This window comes from Seriola lalandi, unplaced genomic scaffold (assembly GCF_002814215.2).
Source record: "Seriola lalandi dorsalis isolate HSWRI2012SDOR001 ecotype SW California unplaced genomic scaffold, Sedor1 jcf7180002054352, whole genome shotgun sequence".
Classification (NCBI taxonomy): Eukaryota; Metazoa; Chordata; class Actinopteri; order Carangiformes; family Carangidae; genus Seriola; species Seriola lalandi.
Window position 1 is genome coordinate 499,412 of NW_019524905.1, and position 12,986 is coordinate 512,397.

Below are 12,986 nucleotides of genomic sequence, written 5' to 3' on the forward strand. Positions count from 1 at the left end.
AGACTTTACAATAATACTCTTTGGCATGTCACAATCTTAATGTATGTTTCCATCAGAGTATGATGTATAGAACATCATTAGCTCATTCTCAGTCACTTGAACATTTAACTTTGTTCTGACAAGTTGTGAAAAAAAATCAGCGTGTTTGCAGAGATCAACACAAACTAATGAGTTACACTTGTGATTCAGACCTTTACTTCAGAGTCAAAGTGCTATTCAAGAGGAGAGAAGATAATACAAAGAACTGCTCTGTCATTATGAAGAGGGAAGCAGTATAACTGCTGCGGTGGTGACGCCCTACTCCTCACTAATCCAGTCCATGGAGGTGTCATATGCAGATCCACAAGTAGACTCATCCCCTAACAAAGAGGGAAGACAAAAAAATGTTGTTTAGTTCAATGGAACTTCCCTGTTTATGTCCAATCATTTACACTCATTAACGATAACGCACTGGCTGTGTGAAATAGCACATCTGCTCTTTTTCCTCGAAGGTAATTTTATTGCATAAAAAATGTAAACTCACTGAGCACTTTATGAGGGAAATCATATTAATACTAAAGGCCACCCTTTGCGCTCAGAACAGCCTCAGTTCTTCATGGCGTGGATTCCACATGTTGGAAATAAGTTCTTTCAGATTGTGGTGAAGGTGGACGTGATTCATGCTTCCAATCTCACATTTTACCACATCCCAAAGGTGTTCTATTGGATTCAGATCTAGTGACTGCAGAAGCCATTGAAGTACTGAACTCTTTCTCATGTTCATGAGACTTTTGCTATTAGATGGTAAATTGTGGCCATAAAGGGATGAACATGGTCAACAGAAAAACTCAGACAGGCTGTGATATTAAGACCATGATTGACTGGTATGAAGGGTGTCAAGAAAACACATGCCATTACACCACCACCAGCAGCCTGGACTGTTGACAGAGGACAGGTTGGCTCCATGGATTCATGCTGTTGATGTCAAACTCTCACCCTACCATCTGCTGTCTCAGCAGAAATCCAGATCCATCAGACTAGGCTACGTTTTTCCGGCCTTCAACTGTCCAGTTTTAATGAGCCTGTGTCCACTGCAGCCTCAGATTTCTGCTGTTGTAGCCAATTCACCTCAAGGTTGACCCGTTGAGCTTTCTGCTCACCTCTATAGAGCAGTTATCTGAGTTACTGTAGCCTTACTGTCAGCTCCAATCAGTCTGGTCATTCTCAGCTCAGTGAATGTATAGTGTGCTAGTCTATAAAACACTAAAAGGAAACTTTACCCAAATATTACCAGAGGAAGAGAGGTGCTGCAGCCTGTCAAACTGACTCCAATTCAAAGTTTATACTGGGTACACAAATGTGTTCCAGTGGGGTGTCTCCCTAAGCAGACATGAGCAAAATGAATTTGAAAAGAAACATGAAAAATACTCTAAAACGGTATTATAAGGAGTCATCCACTTGCTAGAATAAATCCTATCCTATTCTTAAACTTAACATTCAGGCTCTTTTTCAAATTTAAGTCGGTATCACTGGGATATAACACAATCTTTTCCAGTTTAACTTTGTAATCCAGCTTTGTGAAATTCCTCCCAGGTGTAATCCAGCTAAATCACATCTACACACAATCCTGATACAGACACCCTGAAATATGAGATGGAAATGAGAGTCAAGTTTCCATGCTTTATTTTCAATGGCTTTAAATTTTTTTTTTTTTTTTATAAAACAGACTCTTCTCAAAGCAGCACTTTTTGCACAAAGAAATGTTGTACGCCTGGGACTCTGTGGTATAAACGTAAATCTTAATGTGCAGTCAACAGTCTACAGCTTTTAGCTTTGGGCATGTTACTCTGTGCAAGTAAGTTGATGACAGTAAACTTTGATTAATATAGCTGCTGTTCGAGACAGATGTTACTCTTAAGCTCATATTGAACCTCAAAGTAAGTGGTGATGATTTAATGAAGATGTGTGTCATCAACTCTGAAGGTCATTCTGTTGTCTTTTCACTTGGCAAACAACATATGCACCATTAAAACATCAGAATAATGTCTAGTTTATGGCTCTTGCAGGTTCTCAAGCCTCTTAATCTTTAACCCTCTACAGTATGTGCTGGGTGCAGGAATTTCTTAATCGACAATGCTTCTATGTTAAGTTCAAAAACTTTTGTCTTAAAATGCTTATGGGAAATGGGGCTCTTCTCAGGGTTAATCCCGTTTGTGACTTCAGCACTGCGCACAGTGCAGTACTATGTTATTCTGTCACATAGTTTTCAACACAAACCTCTTTCTAGCAGTTGGTTGTACCATCAAAGGTATTTTGTAATCCCACAGATGTCTTCTATCTGGTGAGAAACTAACATTTTATTTTATTTCATCAGACTGCCTTGGCCTCTGCCAGGTAACGGGTAAAAAAAATATTGTTTGGCTTTTTCCCCTGAGGTTTGTGTGATGCTATGTAACTGAATAATGGAGTAACAGACATAATTATGAGATCACAATTAGGTCTAGATCAGTGTGCGACTATGTCCACTTTTCCCTAGCTATGGTTGGAGGAGAAGCACATCTGTATTTGAGATACCTACTAGGAACCTCCTCAGCACAGCAGCAGGAGGAGTGCTGCATGCGGCTTTTAGTCTCCGCCTTCCTGCAAGAGGCTGCAGCGTTGGGTGGGCTGATCTCCAAAGCCAGCAAGGAGGTGAATGGGTGTGGATAGGTGGTGTTTGGGGTCTGTGAGGAGCCAAGGCCCTGATCTAACCTGGTGCTGCGGTTACAGAGGGCACAGGAGACTGGGGAGGCAGAAGGCCCACGAGGAATACGGGAGTGATCTTGGTCACCGTAGTGCCGCTGGGCACCGCTATGGTGCTCTGATCTCTCTCGCTGCCACGCAAAGTGAGAGGGAACAATGGCCATCACCTACAAGGAAAGAGGTAGAGGAGACACAGACCAATAAATAAATAAATACAGCTCTAATAGTAATACATCCTAAAGAAAAAAATATCGCAGTTGTATACAGCCATGTCTCCAGACTAGTAATATAGACTCATAATATATGTAGTTAAGAATTTGAAGGAATTTAATAAAAGGTATTACATGTATTTTATCATAATTAGCATATGAATTCTTGAGTTATGGCCACAAACAGCAATATTTGACCATTCAATTTTAATCAGTGCATCCTTGAGTCCAAATGTTTGTGCCAAATCTGAATAAATTCTCTTGAGGTGTTCCTGAGATTCCTGGCAAAGAGGCATAAAAATACAACACATTTGGAACTTCTGGCATTAAACCAAAGTTATAAAAATTGCACTGGGCAGCAGAAACAAGCCTCTTAAAAAACCCCCAGAGAAACATCATTTATCAGTCTCTTCAGGCAATTTCACTTGTGTGTACCTCTTCGCAGCAGCGCCTGCTGACAGCAGCTCTGTACTGGATACGACCCCACAGCTTGTCTCGCTGTTTGAGGAAGCGGGGAAACTGCTTCCTCCAGTTCTTGCCCAGCGCCCATGGAAAAATCTCATACTTACTCTCCTCCTCATCCTCCTCCATGGTGTTAGCAAGATACCTGGCGGTGGAGCACAGCAGCAGATTTATGTCAGCAAATCAACATCGGGGGGGATATAATCAGTGGCACAAAATGTTTGCTCTTTATTATAATATCAAGATCTTTTCTCTAAAACTTACAATGCAACGAAAAAATTCTTTCTGGTGTATTCAGCAATGGTGAAGTGGGCCCTTTTGAAGTACACAAAGGTCATGGCAAGAAGGTACTGATGAATTAGGGAGAAAACTTTGATCAGTTAATGTGAGTATCATAAAGCTTCAGAAACAATCTGAAGCCAAAATAACTGCTTTACCTTGTCTGTCATTTTACGGCAACAGTCCATCCACAGGAAGTCTTGAATAAGGTCATTGTCTGTAAAAGAAGTATTGTAAGCCTTTGCAGCTTATTTTAATCACTTGGATACAACTGACTTAAAACATGCAGTTTATTTTATTATTATTCACCAAAAAGTCTGAAGTATGATGCCATTTCCTGCTGCTGGATGACAATAGTTGGAGGCATGGTCATTTTGGCATAATGCACCTCATCCTGATGCTGGCTCAGCTGGCTCTTCCCTGGTGGGCCCTGGGCGTCTTGGCCGCTGGCTCTTTTAAGCCGGAGACCTCTTCTGATTTGAAGAGTGTGGGCACTGTTGGGTTTGACCCGGACAGTCACTGAGGGGGGAGTCTGGCACCACCTGTGTGTGTGCTTCATCATCTGAGGTGAAGAGCGTTTTGGTGTGTTCTGAGAGGTAATGGAGAAGATGTATCAGTGTAAAAAATTAACAAATAACATTAAGTGAAAATCCAAAGCAAAATTCCCTCATATTCCTTGGTGAACATACATAAAATATAGGTTTAGCCTTAATTCATCATGGCAATCAGACATTAAATTAGCTAGCAAAGCTGCCGACAGCTCCCAGAAGCTAACTTTAACGTTATTTCATTTTGTGTATACCGTGTACATTGTATGCTCTGACAATAAACACAGCAAACAGGTGTTAAAATTAGACAGGTTAGCTGTAATATAAATGACAGCTGCTGCGGTTAAAGTGAAAGTTTAAATCTCCTCAACCAAGTCCTCACCTCCACGGATCTTCCAGTTCACTTCAGTGAGTGAAACAAAGATGAATAACAAGCTAGAAAACCGAAAAAAAAGAGTCTGATTTCAGTGTAATTAACACAACGGGACAGAACCTGGTGGCGGTAAAAAAAAAAAAAAAAAAAGAGGTGAATAATATCCTCCAGTTCTGACAGTTTTAAAAAGCTAAAACTGACACAAGTCGTTACAGCCAGACTGGAGGAGATGGTAGTTTGGTAACGCGCGTCTGGCTCCCTGCCAATCACCCAGCAGCATAACCGCACGCGGGGACGAGCGGACCAATCACGTCGCTTCTTCTTGTTCTTGTTCTTTTTCTTCTTGTTCTTCTTGTTCTTCTTCTTGTTCTTCTTCTTGTTCTTCTTCTTCTTGTTCTTGTTCTTCTTCTTGTTCTTCTTCTTGTTCTTCTTCTTCTTCTTCTTCTTCTTCTTCTTCTTCTTCTTCTTCTTCTTCTTCTTCAAGTAATGGCGAACAGCCAACAGAGAGCAGCTATAATGTATGAAAATGGGGGCTAGCTAACTGGTTGTTTTTATTGTTAGTGCAAAACAACAATGCATTAAATGACGACTTCACAGATATTACAGCTGAAAATAACTAAAAAGGGAAAATACAAATGCAAAACAATTACACCAGTTTAAATGTGTATAGGAAGAAGAACTTGTGGCAAATGGGTTACATAGTACATGGATAGGGTATTAATTGTAATTCTCCTTTTTGGATTTGTGGTCATGCTATGATCTGAGTCCTTGTTTGAGGCACAAAGTAAAAGGCACATTGATTAGACTGCTAAGCCTCAGCCATACTAAAAAGATTCAGTTAATACTAATTTATACAAAATTATTAAAACATCATATTTATGAAAGGCTATAAGGGATATTCACTTATCACATAAATGTAAACAGAACTTTACAGAGTTACCTAATGAGATGATTTAAGATGTTTTTATGAAAACATTTATTTCGTTAACATAGTGTTGTGATAAGTTCAAGTAAGACATTCCCATAAAAAGTGAACATTAACATCCAAATTCACCTGTTGAAAGGTATGAGTCACATCATGGTTCAGTTTACACTACTGTCACTTTAATGTAAACCATAGCTCTTAATACACTATCTGATTTATTTTATTTCATTTCTTCTGGTCGTTTGTTTCCATCACATTGTGTTAAAAAGAAAGGCCTATGAGGAATGAATACAATAATCTTTTCTTTTTTTAATTAAGTTGGTGTCCACTATAGAGAGGCAGCAGTAGTTCATGTTATTTTAAAGCTTGCCTCACTGTGCCATTGAACTGATGCTGGATATAGAAGTTAAAAGAAGATCAGTCACTCATCATGAATAACTGACTGACAGAGCAATATAGGCCTTTTGGATAATATGGCCAATATATCATAAAAGTGATAATAGAAAAATAAATATTAGTGCATGTTTTCTAATACAATTGAAATGAAACACTTTCACTTCTATTTTGTTATTGTTTTGTTTTTCCCTTTTTGCTATGGAAATGGCTCAAGGGCTAAATAGGGAGATATTGTTTTCTCGGCTATAAAAAGCCACCTGAGGCCAGCCCTCATTACCCAAATGAGCTTATGGTCTTACAAGTAGGTGAGTTTTATATGCTTTAACGTGACATATGTGCACACTGAGGAGTTCACTGAAAGCCTTACTAATCCTATCAGCTGCTTGTCCTTTGTAAGGAACAGAGGGATGTGTTTCAGAGGACACTACAAGGAAATATTTGTAAACATGACCACCAATCTGTGGATTTATTTTGCCTATCTATGACATGTGGAAGAGACTTGTAAAATGGATTTATCAATATTTTGTTTTGGTAGCTTCCTCCTGGAAAGGGATATTACCAGACTCGACAACCTCAACAACCTCAGTCATCTGGCAATGACGGATACAGCAGGTGGCTAAAGACCTTGGCTATTCTTTGCATCATTCACTGCACTGTCTGCTCTGCTGTGTTGGTGTCTCTAAGAAGACATAAAAATCAGATTGTATTTGAAAACATCTAAAATGGGCTGCTCACCATCCAAGGGTAACAATTTTGGGACCCTGGGTTCCATAAGGAAAAGCAGAATGCTGCCCCCTCCACCTCAAGAAAGCACCAGACAGTCCCTGTTGGAAGAGGAAGAGAATCCTAATTCAACTGCATCTACAGATGGGGATACAAAGGAGAGGAGGACATCTGGACAAACCCAGGTATTTCAGAAAGAGGCACATATGTTACCACAAAAAGAAAGATCTGTCACTGAGCTTGCCCCAGAAGCAGTAAACATGGATAAATTGGGGAATCAAGGAATGGACAACAACATTGTGTCCCAGAGAAAAGAAAAAAATTATGACAAGCAGGATGTACCAGAGAAAAAGTCGGGCCGAAAACCAAAGAAAAACACCAGAGGTGTGAAAGTTCCTAAAAAGAAAGACAAAGACAAACTATCAGCAGAGCACAAAGTGGACTTCCCAGAACCTCTGGTTAAAGCTCACCAAGCTGCTTATGCCTTTTTGAATCCTAACATAAACAAATATGACGTTCTGCTTGGACTTTTAGAACAAGCAACCCAAACTCAGGTTTCTGTGCAGCCTATGGTTGCTTTTATGGCTTTACGCTACCAGGAAATAATTCAGGGACTGGAAGAGATGGCAGACGAGGGAGAGAAAGTCTTAAAAGAAAATGGAGAACATCTTGCTTGGCCAAGTCAAATGAAAAACCTCTCATCTTCCCCACCTCTGAAGTCTGGCTCTACTAATATTGAGCCCCCACCGGATTTGTTGCAGCAGCTGCTTCAGTACACCACACAGAGAATGCGAAATGTGAGCCAGACTGTTGGTGGAATTGGGGACTCTGCTTTGGAGGAGGCAGTGGAGTACTTTGCCTCAGTCTCAGAGCTTTTAGAGGAGAAACTGAAAGTCAAACGTGCAGTAGAGACTAGGCTAACACAACTCTTAACTCGTATTGAAATGGCTTCTCTGCGCAAGCCTGGGCCAGAGGACTCTGCTCTGTTTAGTGAGGACAGTGGTATTGGGGCTGAGAGTGAATCACTCGCTGGATCTGAAAGACGCCATAGACGAGAGAGTTGTGAGTCAACTGGAACAAATAGAACTACTCCTGTCAGTCCAATGGGATACACCTCCATGAACATGAGGCAAGGAGTGTCAAGGCAAAAGCTTCTAAGTAAAATAAGTCCAAGTGTTTCTCTCACCTCACTCAACTCACTAGGTTCTACATGTACCATAATGGCAAATGACCAAAGAGACTCATTGCTAGGATCAGTATCTTTAGATGATGGGGAGGAGGAGGACGATGAAATTGAGGAAATGGATAGATGCATGGGAGATGTGCAAGTAGGGTTTAGAAAGCATTCAAATTCGTCACTGGTAAACCGTGACCAACAGCAGCCACGTCGCCTACCCTCAAAGCGCATAGAGAATCCTCAAAATGTAGAAATGACTCTCAAAATGAAAAATGCTATAAGTGGTAGGATACAGTTTGTCCCATCACAGAACCCTAGTGCCAAAACAAAGGTAGCAGGCAGCCCAAAAAACAGAAGCCGCCAGTGGACAGATGAGGCGGAAAAATCTCCAAGGAGACCTCAAACAGCAGCACCTGTTCGGAAAGCATTGGTAAAAAAGACCCCAGTGGCTAGAGAGCAACGTTCCCGGTCAGCAGAATCCCTGCGGAGCAAAGGTGAAGATCCTACTCTGCTTGAACTAGAAAGGACTCAGAAAGATTTAAACCAGAGGTTGCAGAGGATGAGTAAAAGCAAGACAGGAGTAAATACTAGGACTACTCTGTCTAAGCAAAATCAAGGAAGCTCACCAGCACAGTCTCCGGCAATAAATCGCAAACACCCATCACTAGAAAAGACCAGCAATCCCCAACCACTTAAGGACAAAGCAGACTTAACAAGGCGCAACAATACAGAAAAGGAGGTACTCAGTGATGTGGAAGATGACAAACAGAAGAACAAGAAAACATCTAAGGGTCCTTTAAAAGCTACCCCACCCCCCAGCCCTCCTTCATCACCACGACCATCTTCAGGCCTTCACAGAGGAAGGAATTCGGTCAAAAAACTGATTGATACCTTTAGTCAAGGAATAGATGAACTTGACAGTCCTAAGGTTTTGGGGCCCCTTAAAGGAGTACGGAAGTGTGGTGTTCCTATTTTACCAGGTTTAGGAAATGTGGAAGCTGTGCTTAGTGCTGGGATTACCAGCTGTAGGCCTGAATCCATCTCATCTGAGAAAACTGATGATTTAGATCTGGATAGTCTTCCTCCGCCTCCATTGGAAGTATTAATGGACAATTCTTTTGAAGGTGCCCAGAGTCTCTCAAATGGTGCAGCAGATGATGGGGCTACAAAAGTTGGCAAATCACCTGTGTTAAAAAGGACTGTAATATCACAACGACTGAGGGCCTCAGTTCAGTCAGTGCTGCCAAGCAAAGGAGGCTTGCGACAAGCTTCAAAGGTTATTTCTCTTACTAGAGCAAATCAGCAAGACACATCTGCTCTGTCAAAGGTTAGCGAACCAGATACTCAAGTGGAGGCAGACCCAAGAAAGGAAAAGGATTCATTGAACAAGCAAGCCAGAAAGATTATACACCTAAGACTCTCTTCAGATTCTCAGACAGAGAGATTGTCAACAAATTATGTAGAAACCAGTCCGCCTGCCAGTCAAGAAGAGTCCACAGACTTTCAAGATGGTGGCAACATTTCAGTGCCTGGATCTAACACTACAGTGTCTACATTGCCTCCTTCTTCAGTAGTCACAAGCCAACCACCTGCCACCCCACCTAAGTCTAGGGGTCGAATGTTACCATCCACACCTTCTACACCAAACAGCTTACATCGAAGACTTCCTAGTCCCCACAATTTCAAAAGGCAACCTACTCCACCATCTTCAGCCAGCCCCCCTGTTAACAGGAAACTCCCAACACCACCAGCAGTTCAGAGAAGGCTTCCCAGCCCACCTGTTGCAAAACAGAACATCTTGAACTCAAACTCAGCCCCCTCATACCCCTTCAAAGCGCCATCTCCACCGGCCTCACCAAAAGTACAAAGATGGTCAAGAGAGAATAGCAGTGAAGACTTATCTAGTGCTCGGATGATCAATAATGCACGTTCGGTCTTCTGCCCTGCTTCTCGATCTATGTTTGAGGCCCAGCCTTTTTCCGTTCCCCGACCCCCTGAAGCATGGACCTCTACCGGGGTGTCTTTTCTCTCACGTCCTTTGGGAAGTCGTGTAAAGTTTCCTGTGTCTGTTCAAGGACCTCGACCCTTCATCCGACGTAGTCATTCAGACCGAAGGCCAAGTCTAAATCTACCACCAAGATCACCAGGCATCTCAGTGGCTGAGACTTGTGGGAGTGAGCCAGCCATATGTTCTCAGGGGTGAGTGTTTACATTGTTTTCATGTTACACATTGTTAATCCTTCAATATTGCCTTCTTAGTCTTTGATCGTATAGGTACCTTACTCTCATTTACTACAATGGGGAATCTTTAGTAAATTTCCCATATACTAGAGTATATGGGGAATTTCCAAGAAATTTATTAAACATCAGTTTCAAACTCTACTGCAATAAGAAAATGCAGCAAAGCCACAATATCATACCACAAACAAGATTACCTATACTGTACATACAGTATATAACAAATTGATGACTGTGGACTGTCCTGTCCTGTCGACCGTGACATGACTGTGTGAGATAAATAAATGTAGCAGCCACAAAACAGTATCCTATTTAAAGTTTAACTGATTTGACAGTGCTGTTACACCACATCATTAGAACATCATTCAATTATTTTTTTTCCTATGCTATAGTCAAAATTGGACTTCAATATAACATATTGAAAAAGGTCCATGATAGACAAGAGAGAACATTTGCATTATAGAGACATCAGCTAGAGAACATCACATACAATATACAAGGTATAAAGCCAATTATATGAATCTCTCTTGATTGAATTGTCTCTACGCCACTGCTTTACTTGTCATTGCTGTATTGAATGCTACATTAATTTTAAATGTCAGCATGATATTCATCAATAACACTCCAAAATATTAAAAGGGAATGTCTAACATTATGGGTTTTTGCACCTATATGGCCTTGCGTGTCTTCTTCCAAAGCAACTGTGTGAACTTCCGTTGTCAATCACAGTAATGCACCATTACGGTTTATAACTGACACAAACCCACCTGGCCCACTTCCCTAATTGCTAATGACGACATTCTCCATTCATTCTTATAGGCTGGACGATGAACCAACCAGGAGTGATGAATTATGGGGAAGCCAATCAGACCTCAGAGCTACACCACGCTCTGCATCACACCCTGATCTGTGTGTTGTTGGTCAGGCCTTGCACAGGGACTAAAGGGGCCTGTGGGATTATGGATTAGCAGGCCTTACCAAGGATTTCAGGTGATGGTGTTTACGGCACTGAGAAGAGAGGAAGAGCTATTTCTATCCACTCGTGGTCACACACCTCCACGATGTTATTAATTAAATGTGTTTCAGTGTTAATTTCTTATGTATGTGCAACTTTGAATGCATACATCTACACGTGTTGTGTCTGTGCATAAACATGCTCTTGAATTTGTTGCATTGTATGTATTTCAGAGGGGAACACATTTTATGACACAATTTCATGTTTACAATTTAATCATCATCTGGCCTCATAATGATTTCACAGGATGTCCACCTAAATCGTGAATGTATCAAGGTGTTTTACAAATGATGCTTTATTTAAAGTTCCATAAGTTTACATTGAGTCCACTCAGATCACTGTTTACATCATCAAAATGAAATTACTATGTCCAGCTTTTAACTATTATAGAAAAGAAGAAAAAGCCCACAAATATGTATTAATATGAAATGGAATCTTATTCCTCCATTATTGATAAATAAACTGTCTCAATGAATTACCTGAAAGTAAATAAATCATCATACATCATACACCAGTTCCATGAACCGATCCAGGATTTTGTGTTTAGGGTTTTTGGAAATTATTGGTTCAAGCAATAATGTTATCATCAACAACAAAATATCATACGATTGTAAATAAGTAGGTTTTAATAACTTCAGTGAGATGTCAGTTCTCCCTGTTGTGTTTTGCTGCAAGCTAAAATGTACCTGTCTGCCATTATATTCATTTTTTTTTAAATTAATTGTTATTTTTGTGTTTCATGTTTCCTTTTTATTCTTTTTTGTCAATAAAAGGCACAAACAATCATTTCACCCTACCAATTTGTATGTTTAATCAAAAGTAATATAGTTATTGGGACAAAATCTTAACTATTGATTTTTGGCCTAGTGTCTTATGCAGAGAATAAATGCAACTAACTTCACTTAAGTTCAAATTTGAGAAAACTAAAACTACTTCAACATCTATCCAATCATTTAAATATTTTTTTTATTCAAGGCAATTCATGGAACCAGCTACTCAACTGAGGAGTAGTCAACAAATCACTCAAGTGATTTGTTCAGGAAATATGCTTTGAGGTCTCTGTTGACTTCCACTGACATTTATTTTGCTAAAGAAGCAGATGTTGGAGGTCACAAGGTTGAACACTTACACAAGCAAATACATAGCCACATCCACATTAAGACCCGACATGTCAGGAAACAGAAAGAAAAGAGATACTGTACTGCCATGATTTTTTTTTTTGACATTTTCTTATTCTTTGGAGATGCAGTTAATGCCAACTTTGTGTTCAAACATGTCAAATCGCAACACTTTTACTTATATTCCTCATATCAAATAACCAACTGTGGTCAGCTATGTCACAGCAGAACAAATCCATGAAGAAAAAGAGCACAGGGCACATTAACAGCAACCAGTTAAATTGTTGCCACTTAAAGGGATAAAGTGTGTATGTGGGTCATCTAATAGCACAGGGAAAAGCAATAATTGTGATATACAAGTCCAGTGGGCAGTGATAATTGTGGTACAGACCTTTAGCACACCGGTAAAATCCTCATCTCAAATATCAGGTGTGTGGTTGAGGCATGAAAGATTCTGTAAAGCTGGAAATTAGTTGTTATAAAATGTCTAGGGAAGCTGAGGTCAGAGTGTGAGGTCTATTCAGACACTTTTAAGTTTATTTCTCCTGCCACGTCAACATTATCAGCAACACTTTTAAACTAGAAGTCCCAATACTGACATTTATTTTATACCATTTTACAAATGCAGAGTGGTTCTTATGACATAATTGAAAGTGGATTAGAATAATGTCAGCACATTGTTTCGTGCTAATGAAGAACCGAAGAGTTGAATTATTCCCCGTCCAGCACCTGTGACTGTGTCTGCATATATTCTGTTTTTGCCTTTTGTCATGCATTGAGATGAAGCGGCGCTCAAGATTGT

General features: G+C 40.3%; 2 protein-coding genes across 2 annotated transcripts; one reads left to right on the forward strand and one right to left on the reverse strand.

Annotated features, from left to right (window-relative positions):
* Positions 1-234: 234 nt before the first annotated feature.
* Positions 235-4,245, reverse strand: spdya (speedy/RINGO cell cycle regulator family member A). Its single transcript, XM_023407947.2, has 6 exons — positions 3,981-4,245; positions 3,830-3,888; positions 3,657-3,742; positions 3,366-3,537; positions 2,558-2,888; positions 235-359 (listed from the first exon to the last, which is right to left on the reverse strand). Exons 1-6 carry the CDS (start codon positions 4,231-4,233, stop codon positions 298-300), a joined length of 963 nt encoding a protein of 320 aa, XP_023263715.1. The 5' UTR covers positions 4,234-4,245; the 3' UTR covers positions 235-297.
* A 2,105-nt stretch (positions 4,246-6,350) lies between these two features.
* Positions 6,351-11,862, forward strand: pcare1 (photoreceptor cilium actin regulator 1). Its single transcript, XM_023407950.2, has 2 exons — positions 6,351-10,012; positions 10,871-11,862. The coding sequence occupies exons 1-2, from the start codon at positions 6,636-6,638 to the stop codon at positions 10,992-10,994; spliced, it is 3,501 nt and encodes a 1,166-aa protein (XP_023263718.1). The 5' UTR covers positions 6,351-6,635; the 3' UTR covers positions 10,995-11,862.
* The last annotated feature ends 1,124 nt before the right edge of the window (positions 11,863-12,986 follow it).

Bases quoted from the DNA above. Each gene is read 5' to 3' on its own strand.
- spdya (XM_023407947.2), bottom strand. From the start codon at position 4,233: ATGATGAAGCACACACACAGGTGGTGCCAGACTCCCCCCTCAGTGACT. The intron at 3,889-3,980 runs GTGAATAATAAT...CTTCTTTTACAG, and splicing joins ATCATACTTCAGACTTTTTG to ACAATGACCTTATTCAAGAC. The intron at 3,538-3,656 runs GTAAGTTTTAGA...CTCCACCGCCAG, and splicing joins AAGAATTTTTTCGTTGCATT to GTATCTTGCTAACACCATGG.
- pcare1 (XM_023407950.2), top strand. From the start codon at position 6,636: ATGGGCTGCTCACCATCCAAGGGTAACAATTTTGGGACCCTGGGTTCC. The intron at 10,013-10,870 runs GTGAGTGTTTAC...TCATTCTTATAG, and splicing joins CCAGCCATATGTTCTCAGGG to GCTGGACGATGAACCAACCA.